Here is a 23,367-nt window from a genome sequence, read left to right as displayed (position 1 = left end):
TGACCAGGCGGCTACAAAGTCCTTCCTAGTTCGGCTTCATTCAGGGTGACAGCTATGTCTCACAACCATCCTCTGTGATGGGTGTAAATTTATGACATCTGTTCTAAATTTCAATTATCTAAGACGCCTACTCTGCACTCGAGTAGACAAATCAGTGACTCCTCATAAAAAACACAACATCACTAAATTTCTCCGACAATCACTTCAGAGTTTCATGGATCCAATCCAATATATCACCAGAGATCTTCCACCAAGTAATAAATCACTAACCCGAGACCACAACTTCCTCCATCAAAACCATTCCACCCTCAATACCTGCTTCTATCTCCTCGCTTACCCCCACACATCCCACCCCTCTCCCCTTCCAACAGCCAAGTCCTCATCGACCAACCACATTCTCATCAATAGATTAACCAACCAATCGTATCACACAGAACACCAACATGCATATTTTGTTGCACATCGTTTCCATCAGCGCTGACCTGGCGCCATAACCACTCGGCCATTTGGTCATGTGATGGTGCGTGAATTCCAGGGGAGGTTTGGCTGGTTGTGTATGAATCGAAGACGGAACACGATTGAAAAGAAACCCTATATATTTTACGTGTTAAATAGCACAAGATTCAAATTTGAAAGCAGTATCCAATTCACTAAGCAGCCAAATAGTCACGTGGCCAAATTTGAAACCGCTGCAAGAAATATAAACTTCATAACCTGTCAACATCATCAACCATATCGACAATTTCATTCTCCTCGGAATTTGCTGCTCTTGCATATCAACATGTTATAACGTCAAGTACTACGTCTATTCATGCTCTTCATCCGTCGCTACTGCACTGATAGTGCTAGAACAGCATCTTCGACATTTATTTCCAATTCAGGTCTCAAGTACATTCGAAGCAAAGTGCTGAAAGCGGATCCAAAGAATCACAGTAAAAGCTTGTTTCTCGCGCAGTACGACCCCATCCCTATAGTCCACACTTTAGCTCATTCAATCTAGTCGCGATGGCTTACCATTTGTCTTGAAAACCGTGTCTCCATCTGTATTCGAGCAATCGAATGGGCTTAAACATGAATTCAAGAGCAAGCGATTTCGACACCATATCGACGAAAGTGAAAATGAATGTGTTCTTGTGTATGAATGGTACAAAGATGACTTGCTTCAATTGATTCGAAAACAACCAGACATCCCGCTGAGGTCTCGAAAATGGATATTGCGAGAAATAGCAGAGACATTGATGGATTATCATGCCAAGAACTGGATTCATATAGGTACGTCTTTTCTAAACGCTAAGTTGTGCGGGTAGAATTGCTGATACCCGTGCAACAATCAAGATGTGAAGCCTGACAATGTTTTCGTCGATTGGAATACCGATTCGCAAGGTCATATAAAACCAGAAAGAGTCGCGCTAGGAAATCTCGACCTCTCATTGAAGCTCGAAGGCGATCATCTTCTTAACATCCCCAACGGGGGAATGATAGGAAATGTCATGTGGTGCAGCCCAGAATAGCTGGCGGGCCAAGGCATTGGGAAACCTTCTGACGTGTTTTCATTCGGACTTATCGTGCGTATTCTGAATCATTGTCCAGACAAAAAGCTGATTTCGCTATTTCCAGTGTCTCTTCGTGATCACGACCGTAGAAAAGCTACAAGTAAATTTCAGGGAGCTGGACGAAGAAGGGACATCGCATAGAGATGCATTGATGCAGATTCTACTTGTGTATTTCGGTCCACTCCCGAAGGGGTTGCTGACGCATATCAAGGACGAAGTTTGGGTTCAAAAGATCAAGGAATCCGCGGCGGCCTTGGAAGAAATGGGTATAGGTGACGATGTGCGGCTTGCCAATTGGACTCAAGAGTCGCAGCCGGATTTGGATGTTGATACGAAGAGATTCTTGTCCAGGATGTTGAATTTGGATCCTGCGAGAAGAGCGAGGATGGAGCAGATTTTGGTTGATAGTTGGTGGAGTAGTTAGGGATGAATAGTTGTGACAATGATTCGGATGGTTTAAAGAATTCTATTCTGTCGATGTACGGAATCTGTAACCTGAGTCTTTTCTACCACTGGCGGATCCTGGCATCTCTCTGTGTATTTGTGCCTTCATAGCAGCTCGAATTCGCTACAGCACACCTTTCTAGTACGCAGAGAGAGCTGCTACAAATTGCCGAGGACGAAGGCGTCTCGCCCTCCAGGAAAAAGTTAAGATGGTGTAAAGATGGCTGACTTACTCACCACGCGAGAGATTAACTCTTTGAAATGCTCTACCATCACCTTTGGTTTGATCAAGTATCTATAACGTTGGGCCAAAAGATATATATCTGATTTGAAGTTTCGCTTGTAGATACCACCGCTCTTCGGATGTGACTTTTTAGGGATGTAGCCTTTGCAGTAGATAGTTGAAATCGGATCCACTATCGCAGACACACTCTTGATTCCACCGTGCGTCGAGTAACAGCTGGATTTTATGAGATACATGCCAGACGAGTAAGGCCTACGCAGCGGTCGTGGTACAGGATACCATGGAATGGAAAACACAGTATTCGGATACCGTATAGCAACCCATGGGATGACGAATTCTTCCCTACCAGTATAGCGTTTGTTGGCATCCATATCATCAACAGTCTGCATGAAGCGAACAATGTGGTTAAGCATGCCTAAAGAGCTCCCGATGTAGGCATTAGCGATGAGCTGGTGACACATCCAGGATTTTTTGGGATTCGTCCAGCATTCATGATTGATGTCTTTCACACCGCATTGCGCGTCCTGCAGGTATTCGCCTATAACGATACCAGTATCCCCCGAAATTCTAATTGACCTGTCAATTTTGTGGCGGCATAGTGTGAAAAATAGAACATTACTCCACAGGTTCCCTCTTTCGTCAACAGGTCGATGCTCGTCGAAGAGACCAGCGTCTATTTACATCCTTGTCTTGGATCCAAATGGATCTCGCATAATGGCATCATAAGTGACAAAAGCCTTTGCGCTGTACGTGTCACTGCGGTGTGGGTGATTATATGCGGGATTAGGTTTCCAATGCGAGGACTTGTAGTCATCAAACTCGTTGAACAGTTTCGGTTGCGTGATCGAGAAATTGTACTGTTGGTGTTTATTGTTGGGAAAGTCCCAAACTGTTTTATAATCATTGATAACATGCCAGTGCTTATCATTGCGGTAACTACGGACTTGTTGGGATAACCAAGATGGCGTGTAAAATAAGACCTGTTCATTCATTGCCGCAATGATCTTGATTCGATCGAGATAGGTTTTAATGGGTCTTCTTGGAACAACATCGTCGTCTGGATAGTATAAAACTATGAGCGTGGGAGCGTGAGGTCGGATTGGCGTGATATCTGGCTCTGTTCGGTAATCAGAATTTTCTAAGGAGAAGAAGACATCTTGCCATTTCGCTACTTGGCTTCCAAAAGGCCGTGAGTGAGGGGATAGATAATTTTTGGGCGTCCGAGATGCTCGATCAGGCCATGCAAAAAGAGGTTTGTCTATTGCAGTAATATCAGCATTGTGATCAAGTAGGATTTGCTCTCTAGGACTTGGTTCCTGAGAACTGAAACTTCATTGCCTCAAGATGGTTTTGCAAATATATCAACACGAAAAATCTCTGTGGGTCTTGAAATATTGAAATAGTCTAGAGATAAGAAGAGCTTTCCTTAGACCTACTGATTTTGTTGTGAATGAGAGATTGGTGAAGTCCGAGTGCTTATCTATACCATCAATTCAATAACCCATGATCGCGTTCCAGTAACAAAACAACACATGAAATTAAAGTGGCAAATAAAAGACGTTTTTAACCCATATTTCAAACCCATAATACGACAGAGGTAGTCAGAAGTCGACTCTCATGAAGTTCGCCGTTTCGATTGAAACGCTTAAAAGTCACACCTCAGTGGATACTTTAGTACAATTGATTCGTAAATTAAGGCCGTAGGCTCATAAGTTCTAAACAGTAGATGAACCTCAAGTTGATGTTGATGTTGATGAAAATTGGATGAATTAGTCGGGTCGCACTTAAGTGGAAATAATTGCATGAATGGTCTCTAAAGTCACCCAAAGATTTGACCCGAAGTACGAATAACAATCGAAAATAATTCTATCAAATAGTTGACAAAATTGGTTTCTTCGACCACTCTGTTTTTCTAAGCTTATTGTGAAAGTGCATATGTTTCCGGCAGAATTTGAGAGAGAAGGGTTTAATCAATCTCCAGGATATTTCTCAGCCGAAGACCGGGCACTACATTTTTTGAAGAGGTTGGTCTTCCCTGCAGAATCGAGAGGGTTTTGCTTATGGTGAGCTAGAGGGCGAATAAAACTTTCAAATTGGTTCATCTGAGCTTATTGTCCAAAATTCGGCTGATTCGTTGGTGAGTTTCAGTATCGTCCTCACGTTCGGGGCCGACCCCCATTTTCGACTCGCTTGCGTACTACTCGCAGCGAACATCGGTGACTAGTAGGCCAAGCCGAAATCGAACAGCACTTGTCTCCCTGACTCAGTCTTATTCCATGTGTATCGTGCTCATATATTATGATCTACATCCACTGTTTTAGTTCTTTCAGAGTATAAATAAACGAACTTCTTCACATATCTGAAATCCCTCAGCGTCAGACTTCTCACCAAAAGCCCAACGATCAAAATCCGTTCACCCCTCTCATCCAAAATGGCAACCTCGGAACTTTACCCCTTCTATTCCAAAGAGGACCTAACAAAGAAATTCGTTAGCAAATCTATCAAGGATGTAACACTCCCTGCTGCTGTGATCGACCGTCAGAAGGTGAAAAGAAATTGTGATCGCATGCTCGACGCTTGTGAGGAGCTGAAATTTAGATGGAGAGCTCATATTAAGACTCATAAAGTACGTACGGCCTTTGACGGGTAGTGAAATTGGACCGGATGCAATTGATAAGAGCATTTTGTGTCCACATCTATGTTCAGATGATTTACAGAACTCGAGCTAATAACCTTTTTATAGACAACTGAGTTGACCAAGTTACAAGTTGGCGATGGAAATGGACCAGCCAATCTCATAGTCTCCACTATCATTGAAGCCGAAAATGTTGCTCCATTGCTGCTTGAATACAAAGCTGCTGGTCGTGCCGTTAACGTAAGAACGTTCCTTATACTCTTGAAACTCTGAGACTAATGGCAAACAGGTTCTATACAGTTTCCCTGTAACCCCAGGAGCTGTTGAGCGACTCTCACAGTTAAACAAGTCACTCGGACAAAATGGTCTCTCACTCATGGTCGACCATCCAACGCAACTTGAATCAGTAATCGCAATTCACAAAGCAACATCAATCGCCCCCTCAATCTTCCTCAAAATTGACATGGGCGGCCGCCGAGCCGGTGTAGTCCCAGAAACCGAAGCCTGCTCTCAACTCATCACATCAATCCTCTCCCTCGAAAAAGCCGGACAAGCTATATTCCTCGGTCTCTACTCCCACGCCGGCCACTCCTACAGCAGCAACTCCCAAGACTCAGCCCTCGACTATCTCCGTCTCGAATTCGAATCCCTCCTCACAACCCTCTCAACAGTGCACGCCCAATCCCCATCCAAACAACTCATCCTCTCCGTCGGCGCAACACCCACCACAACATCCATCCGCAACCTCCTCTTACCCAACACGCCCGAAACCCCCGCCATCACCGCGCTCAAGAAAACAATCAGCCAAATCCAATCCCAAAACGCGCTTATAGAAATCCACGCAGGGGTTTACCCACTCCTAGACTGCCAACAACTCGCCACCAACGCCCTCCCGACCACCGGTCCAAACGCCCAGCTCACATTCAACGACATAGCCTTCACGATAATCGCCGAAGTAGCATCGCTCTACCCCTCCCGCGGCACCGACGGGACCGCAGAAGCGCTTCTCGGCGCCGGCTCCCTCGCACTAGGTCGCGAACCGTGTAAAGCGTATAGCGGATGGGGAATTTTGACGCCGTGGAACCGCGTGGGCGTGTCTATGCCTAGCGTGCCTTTAGAAGAGTATAAAGGATGGAAAGTCGGGCGGATCAGTCAGGAACATGGGATCTTGACTTGGGATGGGGAGAAGGGGGAGGAAGAGCCGTTGGAGGTGGGGATGAAGGTTCGGGTGTGGCCGAATCATGCTTGTATTGCTGGGAGGGGGTTTGATTGGTATTTTGTTGTTGATGGGGGGAGGGAGGGGAGGGAGGATGAGATTGTGGATGTTTGGCCTAGGTGGAGGGGGTGGTAGATTTAACAGGCAGCGAGGGTGGTATTAATTCTTTTGGCTTTTCTACCCACTTAGTCCATCTAGCTGGTATAGAATGGTATATCCAGCAACTGACACCATACGCCGCGAAACCTAGATTCAGCACTAACCTTGCGGCCAACTTTTGGTAACCCCTATCATTACAGATCAATCATTTACACCGCTTGTCAACCACGCTCGCTCCAAATTCCTCATATTCCTTTCTTGAAATCCACATTTGGTGGAATGTTCCCAAACTTCCTAAGATGCTGCCTCCTACCCAGCTGCCAAATCTTCGCTCGGTTGTCAATCCAGCTGCTTGGATCTTGATTCTAGCACCTGGATACATGTTCACCATTTCGTTGTGTAGGCGGTCAGTGAAACCTTGCAGTAAAGTGGTACCACCTGTGACAACAACATTTTGCAGAAGTGCGGCTCGCAGATCCATATCAACTCCAGAAATGGAAGCTTTGACCATTTCTGGGATTGTCTGAGCCTTCGTCAAGGCAGGCTCTCCAGCAACAGGCAGCGCGGCTCGCTCATCCCACATACCCTCCACGACACTCATGCGATCTGCGCCCCACATCTGATTCGAGCCATCCGGAAATTCGAAAACACGACCTGGCATTGCCTTGACATTCTCAATATTTGGTATCCCTGATGGGTGTGTAGAATTGAGGCGATTTGGTCCATTGTATACCTGAACGACTGACTCTTTGAACTCTGATATGACCCGCTCCTCCTCCAGCGCGCGGAAGCTGTCTGATATTTTGTGGTCGAAATTTTGAAATGTAGCCTGCGCGGGGGCACCGGCATCGACGGGAGTTTTCGCAGAGATCATGTAATGTGGAATGAGTTCGACCTTGGGTTCGCTATTGTTGAAAAGAGATCGAACCTGAGAGGATACCCAGTTGCCTGCCACATTCGATTTCTGCACACTCTTTTTGAGGATGAGACCATCATGGATGCACATTACAGACGCCGTAGAAGCTCCCAGATCAATCACCAAAGCTGTCGCGCGTCCAGCTCCAAACGCCGCCATGACACTGTTCCGCGCAAGCCAAAATGCAGGGCAACCCCAATTCTCCATCGCAATCTCAATCGACTTTTCTCGGTTCTTGCTGCTGTTCCAGGCTGTTTCTGTCATCAACAGAGGATGCTCCTCCAGCGGCTTCTCTTCGTCCTCAGCGGCGTCCATTTCCACATCAGCATCCTTATCATTTAGCCCATTCGTTCGAGGATCTCCTTGCTTGAATTTTGTGAGGCGTGAAGTGATTGCATATTCCCAAAGCTGGGTCGCCGCGTCCCAATCTTCCACCACTCCGTCTTTCGACATAGGATTGCGAATCTCCAAATCCTTAATCAATGGGTTGTGAATGTCTTCATCGCTGAATATCGTTCGGTCGCCGGCAACTCCATAGTAGGAGGTGTAGAAGGATTTGGGAGTATCTTCCCCCGCGAATCCAGCTCGTACGCTTGAGAAGCCCGGGTCGAGGATAATTGCTGATACTTCGTCTATAGAGGGGTCAGAGTGGCATTGAGTAGAATTGGGAAGGGGGCAATGTACCTCCACCATATACGTCTGTGGGCTGCATCGACGAGGTCAAGGGTTGAGAAGCCATTTTGTTGCGCTGTAATATGGGAAGTGGTTGAGGTTGTGGATAATGCCTGACTTAATGTTTTGGCGCGTCGCAAACTGGACTGGTCGACGCATTTTCGCGACGGACTTGAATAACCTTACGGTCGACGTTAAGGACCACACGTGCTAGAACGTTCAGCCTATCAATGAGTCGGCCACATCCTTTCCAACAACAACCAACAGAAATATTCAGTCTTACATTCATGACGTTTCTTTTGTAAACGACTTAAAGACTTCTCCTCATACAATGTCTTTGGTGAATATCTTTTAACTCCAAAAAAAAGGTTTAGGCCATGCTAGTTTACAATCCACAACCTTGATGTTTGGCAACCAACGCGACATAACAATCGCCATGATGAGAGTGGTTCAACATGGAGGACACGCAAACCTTGCTGAAGCCTGCATCATCCAGTTAGTTATCCATGTCCTCCACACGCTTGTGTCTAACAATCCGAATAGGGTCATGGCAATGTGACGGTAGCCGATACAATTACATGCCACCAAGGCAGTCTTTATTCTCGCATCCCATTCATCACTTCCAGCAGATCTTGCTGAAAGCACTGATGAGATCGAAGCAATTGTACCGCAGGAGATGCGTACATTGCAACAGTCTGGAAGCAGATTGGCAGCCTAATTTGAAATATCTTCCCTTTTTGGATGATGCTATGTTGTACTTTTCTAAAACCACAGAGCACATATATCCCCAGTTCATAATTCAAATGCGTCCTTCAGCAAAAAAGGCCGTGAATGAATGTTCTCATTGTAGAGCCGTCCTTTTTCTTGGATTCAAACTCTATCCAGAATTTGAGCTGCTCGACATAACCGAAATTGAAATCTATATAACTTTCATATCGCTTCACTTTGTCAGGGTAAAACTCTGGGTAAAATCAGTTAATCCACATTCTCATATATGCTTACCTTTCTCTATATATGAACCCTCAGGTGAGTTTTCCAGAACACACTTCTCGATGCGTGGGCTGACAATGGTAATTGGTAGGATATAGAGCCAACACAAATGCCTCTGAAGGAGCAGAATTTGATATTCCTAAGACCGCAGCCTCCAAGGAGACTTTCTGGTTCATTAAAGACCGCTACCAAAACTGCCTTCAGTACCACATTCAGTGCAAGTCGGAAAGCCCACAGTGGGCACCTACTAGATTAATTTGGCTCGATCCTCAAAATGATGATGTCCGCCTGAGCGTTGATCATAAGCCCGATGTCGAATATGTTGCGTTAAGCTATTGCTGGGGTGGAGTTGAGTTTTTTCAGACCACGCTAGGCAATTACGAATCCGTGTTGAATGCTATTCACTTTTCTAATCTCCCTCAAACCTTTCAGGACGCTATCACTGTAGCGCGCAGTCTAAACTTCCGCTATATTTGGATTGATTCTATTTGCATCATCCAGGATAGCTCGACTGACTGGGCACAGCAATCATCTCGAATGGCAGACGTCTACATGAATGCATGCCTAACGATAGCTGCAACCTCAAGTCCTAACGCTCATGCCGGGTTTCTGTCCGTACCTCACGACGGGCGGTATGATCCAGTATCTCAACGGTTCCCGCAGCGGAACACTCCTGATTTACTGTTGACAGCACGTATCGAGCCCACCGACTTACACGAAAAGGTCAATATGGGCCCACTAGATCAGCGTGGCTGGAGTTTCCAAGAAAATCTGCTATCGATGCGAATATTAAAGTTTACGGTCGCAGAAGTCAAATGGACTTGTCAAAGTGAAGATATTTGTGAATGTGGTGGGGACAGTGCAATTTCTAGTTTTCGCAATATCATGCGCTTCTTGAACCAGATGAAAGGCAGCTCCGACTTTCATACTGTGTGGCTCAAGACACTTAATGAGTATGGCAACCGTAAACTGACGTACCAAAGTGACCGTCTTCCGGCTATGTCGGGCATAGCATCTGTCGTACAGCGAGCAACTTCTTCGGAATACGTAGCAGGGCTGTGGACAGACACCTTCGTTCTCGATCTGCTTTGGCGAAGTGCTAAACGCGGTGACCTTCCACGTCCCATCATACCCAAACGGTTTGGTGACCAAGAGATCACGGCACCAAGCTGGTCTTGGGCGTCCCTTGAGGGAAACATAAAGTATGCACCGTATTTCAACTCTAAAGAAGTAATGACGCTCTGTGTAGCGGTTCTCCAAGCGAGTGCTTCACTAGCTGGCTTAAACGTGTTCGGCGAAGTATATGGAGGGATTGCTACTCTTTTGGGTCACTATTGTGATGTATATTTTATAGTTGATGGCCTCCAATACAGGGATGACTATCTGCACTCCCTTCAGAGTCGTCACTCATTTAGTGATGAAGTCTTTGAAATGAATCCTGACTGCCAACTGTGTATCCGCAGGTGTCAGTATCCAGGGATCCAAAATCAGCCGCAAGTAATTTGCAGAGATATTGGAGACATAGAAGCAAGTAAACATCGAGATCTAAGGCAGAGTTCGTTCGGTATCGTCGTTCGCTGTCTCATCATCGGTAAATATGCTCACGGGGCGTTTGGGGTGCCCAGACGTCGGGAGTCGAGACACCAATATGCAAAGAGGACAGGAAGATATCCCTGGGACTATACTGGCATAGTGTTAGGGAATTCACGGTCTACACCAGGCGCGTTTGAGAGACTTGGCGACTTCAAGTTGTCAGTTGAGAACAGGGAGGATTGGATCAAAAGCTGTCAGTTGGAGAAAATCACAATCGTGTGACACTACGACACTATTGGAAGTTGGAAATTGATAGAGAACGGAGACTGGACATTGTTTCCACTGTCAAATTCTATTAGCCACGAGGTATCGTTGGTCGTTGCAGTGCTCGCTCAAGATACCAGAACTGGCTGCAAGAGCTGAATGAGCTTGTGATGGTTTAATCCGGGGAGTAAGATGCCAATAGTCGAAGCAATAATATCATCCCTTGCGGAGATCATGCAAAATGTCATCGTATAAAATAAAGTCGGCGGAGTTAAACGATGAGATGAGAGAGTTCGAAAGCGTTATAATTGTGGTCAAAAACATCGGCGACACCGCTACAAGCGTGGAATCCTTGAGTATGAGCAATCCTCACGCGAATAGCAAGCGCTGGTCGAAATTACCGACCGCAAGAATCGACCTTATCTTGAATCAGGATTGTCTTGCGTCTGTTCACAAGGCCTCGCATAGTCAAAAGCTGTGATTAAAAAATTCAGCACGTCTAGTGTTTTGACACATCTCTGTTGCAAAGGCAATAGGAAGCTCATTTTGAAGCTTTTTCAATTTAGAATCGCCATTACGACTTAGCTATTGGACAAATCAAACATGAGTCAACCCAATCCCCGAAAATGCGAACTCCTCATCATAAACCTTTTTCTTATTCTTTCCATCGACGCCCACCCGATATACCGTTCCTCCCAAATCCGTCATATAGATATGCTTGTTTACTCGATCCAGCTTAACACCGATCGCCTCATGTAGTTGTTTCGCCAAAATACGATATTTTGGGTTCTCCTCATTCTCGTTGAGACCCTTCAACCCATCCAGCTGGACGCAGTTAAGACTGTTGCCCATAGGTGGATCGCCTCTATCAGTCCAGAACAGAGTTTGTGTGTCCTCGTCAATCTCGAGATCAATTGGTTCTGGGAGTCCGGTGAACAAAACTTCGATGTCAGAGCGGTTGGATGGGTCTTCGCCCTGTGGTGTTTCGATGTTGGCCCGGAATATCCGACCTTTTCCTCCTTTCGACAGACCTTTCTGCGTCCAGTAGAATTTCCCCTCCTTTCGATTTACACTAATCCCTACCGGCCAGTTCAGCTGATTCGCCGCATCCTCTTCATTTTCCCAATCTCCATTCTTGATCAGGATCTCGTGCTCTGATCCATCCAAGTTAGACCGCATAACTCGCAAGCCCTCGCGATCACAAAAATATAACTTGTCATTCTCTTGATCAATGATAAGTTGCTTGGGTGTGTGCACTGCGCCTGCTGGGATTACGGTTTGCACATCGCTGCCATCAAGCTTGCAAGATTGCACGATACCATCGTTAGAAGTGGGGACGCCCATGTTGGTCCAGTCAATACGACCGGTTTTGAGAGATATGTCGAGGCCATCCGGGAGAGTCTGCCCTGATACTAGGGTGCGGAGTTCGCGCCCGTCGGAGGACCCAACTACGACTCTACCGCTATGGATAGTGTCTTCAAGAGAGTTGAGACCGATGTCGAGCATGTAACTGATATCGAATTAGCCGCCTGATTCTTCTCTCGAAATAGAAAACTACTGACAGCGACGGAGCATGCAGATCATCATGATGAGACTTATCTTCTCCAGCAGCTTTTGTTGTCGCTCCTGGAGGGTACAAACCCCCTTTTCCACTCTTCGCACCAAGCTTTCCTTGATTTATATACTCCCTCTTCAGAAACTCTGTAGTTTTCTCGCCAGAAAGACCTCTCTCCTTGATATAATGCTCCTCAATGAACTCCACCGTGTCAAGTCCCACCGCATCCATCATCGTACAAGGACCTGCCTTCGACCCAAACATCTCCATCCACACACTATCCAATTGATCTGGGGTACTCACACCCTCCGCCAGAATCGTCAAGCATTCTCTCTTGATAGCGGCCCACACCCGGTTGAACACAATCCCAGTGCTCTCTTTTTGAGCAACAATAGGGTGCATCCCCACCTCCTTAAGCCTATCCACATAAAACGGAAATATTGCAGCGTCCGTCTCCCCATCCGTCATGAGCTCAACAATCCGGTTGTCAGGCGGCATCATATAATGCGTATTCATAATTCTCTTTCTCGCCTCTTTTCCAACCTTCTCTAACATCTCGCTAGATTTGTAACTTGATGAGTTACTTACGAGACTTGCATCTTTCGGTGCCAGTTTCTCGAGATCAGCGAAGGTGTCGATTTTCAAGGACAACTTCTCGGGAACGGCTTCGATGACGGTCCAGGCGTCTTTGACTGCATCCTCGAGACTCTCAAAGGCGGATGCATTGCCTGGCTTGGTTCCAATCTCGCTGGCGTAGGATGCAATGTTGTTTTCGATGTAGTGGAGTGAAGCGTTGCGCTGCTCAGGGCTGGGGTCGCGGATATTCACATTCCAGCCACCTGCTGCCCACTGTGTTTGGAGTCAGCATCACGTACCAAGAAAATAGAACTGTTTAAGGTTGCATATAATGGCGCAGAAATAGGGAGTTGTGGAAGATATCTGATGTCTCACTCACTTACAGTGCAAGCGATCCGTCTCCCCAGAACCCCACCACCAAGCACCGCAACAGGCCTTCCCTTAATTGCTTCGAGTGAGGTCGCCATTTCTGATTTCTGAAGACGAGCTGGCTTTAGATAGTCACTGCTTACTTCAAATCAGCACGAATAATCAAAACCTAAATAAATCTAAATATAGCTTTGAAAAGCAAGCAGAACTCCCTCTTCATATACCCATCACTTCCATAAGTATGCTTACGTACTTTCCCTCAATTAAAAAACATCGAATCTCGGCAGCGACAGCCAGAGGTCGACCGCCAGTGGCTTTCGGGATGATGTAATTCTCGGCACTTCGCGGGACTTGTGGCATACTAGGACGGTCTAGACTTGACAGACCCTCGAAGCTGGCAAAGCTTCTCGAACCTGGAAAATGCTTCGCCACTTAGCCTCATAAACATTTGAGAACTTGATACTGGGTTAACTTGCCGCTTGATCCTGCAGAACAAAAGAAACGTGATTCGGTGCGATTAGGAATAGACGTGAAATTTGTCATTCATTAATTTATCTAGCGTGTTTATCTTGTACAGAACCACTTACTACTCTATCAATTACTACCATTGACGCTAAGGGACTGCACTCTCATGTGCTTTTTCACCTTTTCACATGTGCACGGCCAAACCTAAGCCAGCTAATAATTACTGCTGAAAGTTCCTTCGGTCTACGGCCCGAGTGAGTAAAGTGCTACTGACAAGGACTAGCCGAGGCTCTGTGGTACGGCCGTTGCAAAAATAGCTATGCGGCAAGCGGTTGTGTAGCTAAGATTGTTGGTTATGTGTAGTTGAAAAGATATTTGTAAATCCAGGTTTTGGGGTGGTTGGGATGTCAGTGCTATGAAGAATTTCAAATAAGGTAGCTTTTGATGAAAATGGTTGGGAATTCGTGCGGAAGTTTGCGGGAAGAAATGGTGAAGATCTAATGCGATATGGGTTTTTGAAAAATTTGGTATGAGTGACACGTGAGAGAGAAATGCCCGAGCAGGTTGGGGAATTGGATCCGAATAGCTCAATGGTTTTCGTAGCTGCGAGGAAGAACCTGGACCTTAGACTTGCATAATCTACCGTTTATGTGACCTTGCAGGGAGGACAAGACGGCTCAAGTTGAAAAAGAGATAAACTTAACAGAAAATTAGTTAGGTGAGATTGTTTTCTAATTTGCTTCAAGTCGGCCAAAATCCATCTTATACACATCCCCAAATTTGCCTCGCTTCTGTAGAGTAGCATTTCAGTTCGTTGCTTCTCTCCTAGAACGCAAATACCGGATCCGGCAACTTGCTAACCGCCCTTGGCTTCTCCCATCCCAACTCAACCAACGCATCCTTCATAGCATTTACCAAACCCGGTGGTCCACAAAGTAACGCCTTACTCTCCTCACCATGTTGCGGGAATTTCTCCTCTAGTCAATCCTTTGTGACATATCCAGTTCCATATCGCCAATCATTAGGCGGGTCTGAGAGCACGTAGTGTACATTGAAATTATCAGGGTAATTTTGAGCAAACTCATCGAGTTTGCTGCGGAGGAGAATATCGGATTCACTTTTGTTGCCGTAGAGGAGTGTTACGTGGGTATTATCCGTAGGATCTTCGCAAATGGCGCGAATGAGCTAGGTATTCGTTAGTTAGATGTTGAAATGCTTCAGGAAACTGGTTAGGAAACACTTACCTGGTACATTGGAGTAATACCTGTTCCACCAGCCACCATCCCAATCTCCTTTACCATACCCTTACGGTACCTCATTGCGCCTTTCGGTCCACGCACCTCTACTAAGTCTCCAATCTGTAATTTTTCCATGTATTTACCAGTAAGGTGACCGTCGGGGTAGCATTTGATCACCAGACGGAGCTCTCCAGGATCAGAATTATTTGATACAGGCGTATATGACCTGCTTATTGGCTTGCCATCCACTTCCGCACGGATGCTAATATGCTGGCCAACTGGCAGGCCCAGGATTGTTTGTGGCGTAGGAAGTTTGAAAACAAATCTGTACGTATTGGATGATAACTTGTCTTTTTTGAAAAGAGGAAGCTTTTGGTATTCCTCAGGTCGAAGATAACCTTTGACCTTCGTGATAGGTTTTGCGATATGGACCGAGGGCTTGAAGTGTGCTGGGTAGGAATATGGCGATTTGTTCCCCCCGCTGAACGATTTCTTGAGATATAGTCCAGCTCCAGCAGCCAAGGAAATAATCGTTAGAGATGAGAGCAGTACACCTTTCAAGAATCCTCCATGTTGATGATGAAGCCATCCAATCTTCGGCGTTCGAGCATACAACTCGTATCCCAAAAATGCAGCAGTACCAGCTAAGACAACTTTAAGTGCTGCACGTCCGGCGATGATGGTTGGCGACTCGGGATTGAAATCGCTATCCTCGGGTTTGATACTGAGGTCTGGTTTTGGCATCGGAAGCCGCTGGTCCTCATCATCGTCTTCCTCGGGTGCTCCTTCTAGCCTTCCAACAAGAAACCCCTCCATAGTTTCTGCGCATCTGCGGAGTGCCCAACGTCTTCAAAAGTGGCTGTTGAATCCACGCCTGCAACTTCAAGAAGCGCCTCAGCTCCTCCTGGATGATCCTCGAGGTATTTTGAAACGTTATAAACTTTGCAGTAAATTGTGAGCAGAAAGTCTCTTTTAATGGATATCTGGTATACGGACCATTGTGATGGACAATAATACAGAGATCGTCCTTTGTCTTGTGCTTCTGCACCTCGCTCAACTTAATTTGCTTGACTTCGCCTATTTTGATGTTATGGTACTGACTTTGATTCGAGAAAAAGCAGCTTGCATAAATGGAAGACACGAAAGCTCCCTACAGGATACAAACAACTATTAAACTTCGATGGAGTTGATGTTGAGTCCATTATCTTAGGTCATTCTAGCATTATCCTAAAAGCGATCAAGTGGACCCATAGGGGCTTTCGCCCAAAAGCTAGAATGAGCTTAAAATCCCTGGAATTTTCTGGCTAACGGCGGGTCCACAAGTGGCTAGAGGTTCAGCGCTTAATTGAGTGCTAACTAGCATAGCTATAGCTTCAAATACTACCCGTTCGGCACCACGATACCGTCGGTCCTCGGCCCCCAAGGTTAGCCGCAAGTTGTCACGAATTACTTGCGCGCGGAATCAATGTTACACATTATTTGCTATGCGCCGGTCGCATGTGATCGGGCCAGAGTTCGTTTGAGCTGTGAAGCCATGACATATACATGGACAAGAATTTTGTGGGAAGACCACAATCCAGTTGCCCTGGAGGCGGCCGCTCCTTTAGGCTGGTCGAGGAAAACTGGTAGTTGCTACAGACAGCAAGCTTGATAGAGTTTGAGATTGGAATTTAAGTTAGTCTCTTGCTTTTTAATTTGGAATAACCGTCCTTGCCGATTGCCAATCCTGAAGCAACCTTTGATAAAATCGCTTGGGTTCCGAGGACTCTGCATCCATCAACAATCGAAAGCAATTCAAAATGGTCAAGAAAACATTCAATCTTGTCGGTCAGCCCGCTAGTAGTGCTCAAGTGATAGAGGTTGATTTGCAAAACAATTTCGACGTGCTACAACACACTGTTGCACAACACTTCTCTATTGCCCAACCAGATGGTATGTGTTTAAATGCCAAAGTCAAGAAATAGCTTTAACCCTGAACAGGAATTTCTTTCCAAACCGAGCAGGATGGAGTGCTTGATGATCTTGACAATTTCACTGACGCAGCTTCACCGATTGGTATCCTTGTAGATGGAAATCAAGTTCGGGATGTACCAGGACCTGCAGGTATCCCTATCGCAGGAAGCTACTATGAGGTTTACCCCGACCATTTGGGAAACCATCAAAGACTGTTTGAGCAATATGGCCCAGTTTTCAAAACCACAGATATGGGTCGTACTACTTACTACACTAATGATCCAAAAGTAGCCGATGTGTGTTTTGCAGAAGGTGGTTTCTGGTCCAAGAAAATTAACAGTGACCATCCTTTGTACGGGATCAAGGATCCAATGGCAGGTGTCTTCCTTTCGGACACAGATGGAGAGGCTTGGAAGGTTGTTCATAAGTTCTTGGCCCCTGCCTTGAGTCCAAAAGCCGTTCGCCATTATACCCCGCAAATGCAAAATACAGCCGAACAAGCATTTAAGGTATTCGATGAGTTTGATCAAAAGGAGGAAGCATGGAATGTCTACCGGTACATGTTCAAAGTGGGATCAACAGCCATTGGCAAACTTGCTTTGAACATGGATTTGCACCACTTCGACTCGCTTGATGCGCCACTCCACGACCTGGTCAAAAGTGTTGGAGAGAACCTGGAGCTCAACAAGCAGGTTTCAACAATGGGAGATTGGTACTCGCATATTCCATGGGGTGCTCCCAAAAAGCTGAAAGAAAATAAGCTTCATGTGCAGAAGATGGTGGAGGAAGCTGTGGCGAACGTAACGAACGGCAAACAGACGGATGATCTTCCTATCGAAGATGCGGCATTGAAGGCATCTTGTATCGTCGACTATCTGGTCAGAGCTACCGACCAGAACGGAAATAAGCTTCCCGAGAAGTATCGAAGCAACGCCACCTTGGTAACTGTCGGCGCCGGTTTCATCACTACTGCCAGTCTGCTCTCTTGGATGTTGTTCAGCATCGCCTCTTATCCGGGCAATCAAGAAAGGCTTCTTCAAGAGCTTGTTGATTACGGTGTTACAGAGGATACGGAATGGACTCCAGATCTCGCAAACTCCTTACCATTTTTGGGGATCTTGATTCAGGAAGTCCAGAGATTGCACAACCCCTCCTACCAACCCGGCAGAACAGCACTTGCCGATGTTATTATACCTGGTGGCTACCGGATACCAAAAGACACGGTAATGATCATTGGAATACATCATATCCATAACAACCCTAAGATCTGGGACGATCCAGCCAAATTTAATCCCGATCGCTGGAACACCGATAAAGTAAAGAGTCGACCTAAGGCTTCTTACGTACCTTTCGCTGCAGGTCAAAGAATGTGTATCGGGTTCAACTTTGCCTTGGAGGAGGTCCGAGTTATCATTTCTATGTTGATATATCGGTATCATTTTGAAAAGGTTGGCCAGGATCCTGTAGAGTATGATCCTTCCTTTCAATTAGTGAGGCCGATGAACTTTTATGTTCGAGTTAAGAAGAGGACTAGTTGGCCGGAGAAGTCGAAGAAGGATGATTAAGTTGTTTCGTAGCTTATGATAAGTCAGCTAATGAAAGAGACCTTACGGTCATATCCCGCGCCATATTATGTTGTTCGATGTCTTTCAGCGAGTTCGGGATCCGTGCTGTCTAGGATTTAGTATATTGAATTAAGTACTTGGTAGGAGAGTTGACAATATGTTCTAGATAGTTAACTGGTACATATATTCTATAATTTCGTAAAAGATTAGTTCTTCGAGAGATGGAATCAACATCTCGCTTAGCTGATCGCTCGTCCAGTTGGGGAGATCGTGAGCCCTGGATTTACATTTACGCTTTTTTTGGTCGTAAGTTGGAATAAATTTCGAACACGCTTTTTCGAGCAGCGGCTTCGATGATTAATTGAACATATTTTGTTGTTTGTCCCGCAGTAGTGCTATGATCATGTGACCGCAGCCATCCAAATCAAACCACAAAAGTAAAAAGTCATCCCATAGATACCAATATATGCGAGAATCCATTTACAAATATAATAGATTTTGTATTCCGAAACAATGTATCTCACCAGTCTTCCACGGACTTGTTCCGTAATCCGATACTCTTTGGGGCAATGTGTCAGAAAACACGTGATCTTATCGCCTGGTGGATCAATCTCGCTTTTCGGTTGCTCGAGGTCTTTCTCTTCCTTTTCGGGCGTCCTTGGGGCATCAGAGCGACACAACATCCATTAGAATCTTTTCTTTCATTTACTATCATAGAGCATTCATTCATTCATTCATTCAAGTCATCACTTTCGCTTTCTCGCTTTGGTTGTCGATACTGCCAACTGTTGCCAATCGTCTTTCGACCCAAGCCGTACCAACCGCTGCAACTGCTCCAATATGTCGACATCAAATGGTCAACCCATGCCCGATAAGAGCAACGGATCACACAAGGGCGCGAAGAAAATTAAGATATCCTCCGGAATATCAACCTTTCCTAGAGAAGTTCTAGATGCCTTCGACACACTAGAAATTCTGGATCTGTCAGGAAATCCATCTCTATCAGAACTTCCAAAAGATATCTCGAGGTTACATAAGCTTAAGATCGCATTCTTCTCAGATTGCGGCTTCAAAACTTTTCCTAAGGAGCTTGGATTATGCCGTTCTCTCGAGATGGTTGCATTCAGGGGTAATCACATGACCGAGATACCAGAGAACTCATTTCCACGAAAACTACGATGGTTGATTCTGACGAATAATAAGCTCTCTTCGATTCCTGCTAGTATCGGACAGTGCCACAGGCTTCAGAAGTGTATGTTGGCTGGAAATCGATTGACGTCTCTACCAGCGGAAATGGCGCATTGTCGTAAACTTTCACTTTTGCGATTATCTTCAAATCAGATCACAGAACTCCCGAAATGGCTCCTCCAATTACCTGAGCTTTCATTCTTATCATTTGCTGGCAATCCATGTGCTACAACTTCGGATGACAATCCAGCCTTGGATGATATTGTATGGGAGCAGTTGGAGGTTCAACATTTGCTTGGTGAGGGTGCTTCTGGCATTATCTCGAAGGGAGCCTGGAAGACGGAGTCCGAAAAGAAACCGGTTGCGGTTAAGTTATTTAAAGGAGAACTCACAAGTGATGGATCTCCCGCTGACGAGATGAACGCATGCATCACTGCCGGTAAACACCCAAACCTCATCGATCCAATTGGAAAGATTCATGGCCATCCAGAAAAGAAAGGCCTCGTACTTGAACTCATTCCTCCGGTCTACATTAATCTTGGTCTACCACCGACCTTAGAAAGCTGTACCAGAGATTCTTTCCATCCCGATATGGTCTTCACAGTCGAGACCTGCAAGAATATCCTTCTGGGTATTGCAAGCGCCGCGGAACACCTTCATCAAAGAGGTATCAAGCATGGTGATTTGTATGCACACAACATCTTGCTCGACAAGTCGACCGGCCATGCGCTTCTTGGAGACTTCGGAGCTGCTACCATTTACAGCAAAGATCACGACTGCTCAGAGATGCTGGAGAGATTGGAAGTCTTTGCATTCGGCCACTTGGTCGAGGACCTGTTGGGTCTGGTAGAGCACAAGGTCGACGAGGCGGGTTCTGGAGCGAGCGAGAAAGATGCTATGAAGATAGAAGAGTTAAACTCCCTGCATTGGAAGTGTTCCAATCCAATTGTTATGGATAGACCCAGTTTCTTAGAGGTTCGTGAAGAATTAGAGGGTATTTAGATTCAGCGTTAGATGGAATAACTCGAAATAATGGTTATGAGGTATGGAGAGCGAGGTGTTTGGTTAGAATTTTAGAGACAAGTTCTAGTCACAGCGCTGATCAGCGATAGATTTTAGATACTAGACTAGAGAACATTTATTTTGTCTATCTTTTCTATCTCAGTTTAACATGACAACACTCAGTCTACTTTTGACTAATACGGCTATCTTTCAGTTGGTTTGCAAGTTCTGCGACTTTCTTGTCGGCATTGGAATCATTTGGTGGGGTTTTCATGGCAGTCGCCTTCTTGTTGGCATTACCACCTTCTGCCGGAGTCTCGACGACTGCAGCTACCTTCTTCTCGGCACTGCTTTCTCCACGTCGTGCCCCAGCGACCGACATAATCTTTCGTCGGAGACCCTCAAGCCTTCGGTCGATTCGTCCTCCAATTACAACCTTTTCCGTTTGCTTTCCTGCACACTTGAGATAGAGCTCCCAATCGACGAACTTCAATTTGTAGAAATTAACCGCATCGCTGAACTGGATCCAGGATGCTTCGGAATTGATATTGATGGCCTTTAGATTGAAGAGAATTCTTGGGGCCTTGAGCTTGTTGAATCTGTTGAGGCAGTGGACCAAACTCTTGTAAAACCGCCGTTGATTCTGTGCAAGAGCGAAGCTTGTCTCCTTTGGCAGTGGCAGCATAATGTGCATCGTGACGTCTTGTGCTTGGGCATGGAACGTGAACAGGGAATTCAGGACCTCGAAATCCACTGGCGGAGGTCTATTAGTTGCTGTTCATATCTTCCGAGATTACCACTTACCAGTTTGTATCTTCTCCTTATCTGTCTTGATGAGGGACTTAGGGTCGCTGGAAATGAGGTTGATATCCACTTTGATGCTGGTTCCATCTTGTAACACCTCGATGGCGTCGTGACGGATGGGTACGAGTGGCTTTGGCTTCTGTGCCTCGGCTTTGCTCTTACGCTCTTGTGCCTCTAGGTCGGCACGGAATGCATCGAAGGCTTTTTGTGCTGGTGTTTTGTTCTCAGCCCTGCTGTTGTCCTTGGAGAATTTGCCCATGTTGACGGTTGGAAAGGTCAAATATTTAACAAGAATCGGTCTGGTGTATTAACGGTGGATTTGCTGGCGTGACAGCAGATGATGACCAGGAGTACAAGAATATAGTGTGAGAGGAAGTCTAACGAGAGAGTCTGAAACGAATGTGTTGGAGCTTGAATCGAGCTGACTCTTGATTTATGAAGTTTGAAGTTTGAAAGTTGTTTGGTGAGAACAAACCGGAGCAAGTCAGAGTTTTTATACGTGCAAGCAGACAAATACTTTTGGAGACGCTAGTCTGTGAATCACCTGGAAATCTGGAAATTGATGACAGCGAAAGTCATTCACAGCAATATGGAAACATTTTGGAAGGGTTGAGTTAGGCAGCAGTGGTATCTCATGAGAAGTATTGAAGTCTGGCAATTCACTGCAATTGTGTAGCACCTTCAATTCACAGTGGAAGATTACGATCAGTCATCTACCGATGTTATTCAGTAATGCTCAGTCAAGAGTTCGAGAATTCGTAGGAGGATGAGTTGAAAAGGTGTCGATTGGAATGTCACATTGGGACTTAGATACAGGGAAGTCAGCGAGTATTATTTGATATGTAACTATGAGATTTATATCCAGCCGCTGTTACACGTACTTGTTTCATACTAAATATCCCTCGGAGGAAACAAACATGCACCTCTGAATCATGAAAAAACTTGTTATTTACACCTTAGGCTTGAGAAACTTGAAGACCATGAACATAGGAGCACCTCCAGAGAGGCTCCAAAAAGGAAACTCCTTCAACTCCTCCTCCTTAGGACTCCACTCTTTGAAGTTCAATAGTTGAAATCCAGCTCCCAAAAGAACCTCGAAATAAGTCTGGATCGTGCGGTGACGGAACTTGACAGGATGATTCAACCACTCAATCGTTCTTGGACCTTCATTCAGGTACTCAGTCACGGGCCAAGCTTGTTGCTTCCCCAGATGCTCGATCCATCGTACCTCCCCAGCTGATCGAATGGGATGGATAGTCGTGAAGAGAAAATTGGCTCCAGGTTTGAGAGCTTTGAAGATTTGAGGAATCAGCTGTTCGAAATTGGCGACATAGTGGAAAGCCAAGGATGAAAACGCAAAGTCGAATTTCTCGTCTGGAAGCTCGAGATTATCCTCCAAGTCTCGCTGCTCATAAGTGATTGCATCGTCTGCTGGATGATCTTTGCTATGCGCGATCATGGTTGCAGAAACATCAATTCCCAGTGCACTTGCAGCACCCTTTGAACGAGTGTATCGACAGCTAAAACCACTTCCACATCCGAGATCAAGAACGTTGGCACCTTGGAGGTCTGGCATTAGGGACTGAAGAACCGGCCATTCTGGAGCATAAGCGAGTCCGTGGACCTGTCGATCAAGACCTTCATATTGGGAATAGAAGGCTGGATCATCGTAGATATTTTGAGATTTGTTTTCGGACATCTTGGATTCAACTCTCTTTCTGTGGGAAGTCTGGTCAAAAGAACTGTAACACAGCGTCAAGTACAGTACCACAACGTTTGCAGCCACTTGTACATATACATCCTCAAACCCCAAGAATGGGGATTATCCGTCCCCATGTAAGACTATCTACATGCGCTATGTCGCCATTGCCCGTTGTTGAAATTTCGAAGAAGCCAATTGGGTTGATTGAAACCCGTTCTGCTTGTTGGAAGATGTTGTGTAGCTGCGTGGCGAGGCGCTATTGGAGGAACTCACTGGAGATCCACCGGATTGGGAACTCTTGTATGCATGCTCATATATGATAATGCGAGCTCCCCTCAATCAAGTCAACTGCCATACAATCAAGGATTTAAAAGCCGGTCATGC

General features: G+C 45.7%; 11 protein-coding genes across 11 annotated transcripts; 5 read left to right on the top strand and 6 right to left on the bottom strand.

Annotated features, from left to right (window-relative positions):
* Positions 1-811: 811 nt before the first annotated feature.
* On the top strand, positions 812-1,977 carry GLAREA_08577 (Protein kinase-like (PK-like); the record flags this gene model as incomplete). The annotated part of the gene is made up of 4 exons (XM_008090621.1): positions 812-954; positions 1,001-1,272; positions 1,336-1,487; positions 1,618-1,977. The coding sequence occupies 4 exons, from the start codon at positions 812-814 to the stop codon at positions 1,975-1,977; spliced, it is 927 nt and encodes a 308-aa protein (XP_008088812.1).
* Positions 1,978-2,201: 224 nt separating this feature from the next.
* GLAREA_08576 (uncharacterized protein) lies at positions 2,202-3,233 on the bottom strand (the record flags this gene model as incomplete). The annotated part of the gene is made up of 2 exons (XM_008090620.1): positions 2,202-2,808; positions 2,923-3,233. The coding sequence occupies 2 exons, from the start codon at positions 3,231-3,233 to the stop codon at positions 2,202-2,204; spliced, it is 918 nt and encodes a 305-aa protein (XP_008088811.1).
* A 1,439-nt stretch (positions 3,234-4,672) lies between these two features.
* Positions 4,673-6,227, top strand: GLAREA_08575 (PLP-binding barrel; the record flags this gene model as incomplete). Its single annotated transcript, XM_008090619.1, has 3 exons — positions 4,673-4,867; positions 4,985-5,116; positions 5,166-6,227. 3 exons carry the CDS (start codon positions 4,673-4,675, stop codon positions 6,225-6,227), a joined length of 1,389 nt encoding a protein of 462 aa, XP_008088810.1.
* Positions 6,228-6,396: 169 nt separating this feature from the next.
* GLAREA_08574 (Actin-like ATPase) lies at positions 6,397-7,846 on the bottom strand (the record flags this gene model as incomplete). The annotated part of the gene is made up of 2 exons (XM_008090618.1): positions 6,397-7,739; positions 7,792-7,846. The coding sequence occupies 2 exons, from the start codon at positions 7,844-7,846 to the stop codon at positions 6,397-6,399; spliced, it is 1,398 nt and encodes a 465-aa protein (XP_008088809.1).
* Positions 7,847-8,234: 388 nt separating this feature from the next.
* Positions 8,235-10,584, top strand: GLAREA_08573 (uncharacterized protein; the record flags this gene model as incomplete). Its single annotated transcript, XM_008090617.1, has 3 exons — positions 8,235-8,274; positions 8,323-8,805; positions 8,861-10,584. The coding sequence occupies 3 exons, from the start codon at positions 8,235-8,237 to the stop codon at positions 10,582-10,584; spliced, it is 2,247 nt and encodes a 748-aa protein (XP_008088808.1).
* Positions 10,585-11,163: 579 nt separating this feature from the next.
* Positions 11,164-13,426, bottom strand: GLAREA_08572 (NAD(P)-binding Rossmann-fold containing protein; the record flags this gene model as incomplete). The annotated part of the gene is made up of 4 exons (XM_008090616.1): positions 11,164-12,076; positions 12,129-12,970; positions 13,081-13,201; positions 13,320-13,426. The coding sequence occupies 4 exons, from the start codon at positions 13,424-13,426 to the stop codon at positions 11,164-11,166; spliced, it is 1,983 nt and encodes a 660-aa protein (XP_008088807.1).
* Positions 13,427-14,512: 1,086 nt separating this feature from the next.
* On the bottom strand, positions 14,513-15,585 carry GLAREA_08571 (Ferredoxin reductase-like, C-terminal NADP-linked; the record flags this gene model as incomplete). Its single annotated transcript, XM_008090615.1, has 2 exons — positions 14,513-14,716; positions 14,776-15,585. The coding sequence occupies 2 exons, from the start codon at positions 15,583-15,585 to the stop codon at positions 14,513-14,515; spliced, it is 1,014 nt and encodes a 337-aa protein (XP_008088806.1).
* A 983-nt stretch (positions 15,586-16,568) lies between these two features.
* GLAREA_08570 (Cytochrome P450) lies at positions 16,569-18,287 on the top strand (the record flags this gene model as incomplete). Its single annotated transcript, XM_008090614.1, has 2 exons — positions 16,569-16,701; positions 16,750-18,287. 2 exons carry the CDS (start codon positions 16,569-16,571, stop codon positions 18,285-18,287), a joined length of 1,671 nt encoding a protein of 556 aa, XP_008088805.1.
* An 840-nt stretch (positions 18,288-19,127) lies between these two features.
* Positions 19,128-20,477, top strand: GLAREA_08569 (L; the record flags this gene model as incomplete). The annotated part of the gene is made up of 1 exon (XM_008090613.1): positions 19,128-20,477. One exon carries the CDS (start codon positions 19,128-19,130, stop codon positions 20,475-20,477), a length of 1,350 nt encoding a protein of 449 aa, XP_008088804.1.
* A 184-nt stretch (positions 20,478-20,661) lies between these two features.
* GLAREA_08568 (uncharacterized protein) lies at positions 20,662-21,540 on the bottom strand (the record flags this gene model as incomplete). The annotated part of the gene is made up of 2 exons (XM_008090612.1): positions 20,662-21,230; positions 21,282-21,540. The coding sequence occupies 2 exons, from the start codon at positions 21,538-21,540 to the stop codon at positions 20,662-20,664; spliced, it is 828 nt and encodes a 275-aa protein (XP_008088803.1).
* A 690-nt stretch (positions 21,541-22,230) lies between these two features.
* Positions 22,231-22,980, bottom strand: GLAREA_08567 (S-adenosyl-L-methionine-dependent methyltransferase; the record flags this gene model as incomplete). Its single annotated transcript, XM_008090611.1, has 1 exon — positions 22,231-22,980. The coding sequence occupies one exon, from the start codon at positions 22,978-22,980 to the stop codon at positions 22,231-22,233; it is 750 nt and encodes a 249-aa protein (XP_008088802.1).
* Between the last annotated feature and the right edge of the window lie 387 nt (positions 22,981-23,367).

This window comes from Glarea lozoyensis (assembly GCF_000409485.1).
Source record: "Glarea lozoyensis ATCC 20868 chromosome Unknown GLAREA9, whole genome shotgun sequence".
NCBI classification, from domain to species: Eukaryota; Fungi; Ascomycota; class Leotiomycetes; order Helotiales; family Helotiaceae; genus Glarea; species Glarea lozoyensis.
The sequence above is the reverse complement of the archived record's forward strand: the minus strand, read 5'-3'. Positions and strand labels throughout refer to the sequence as shown.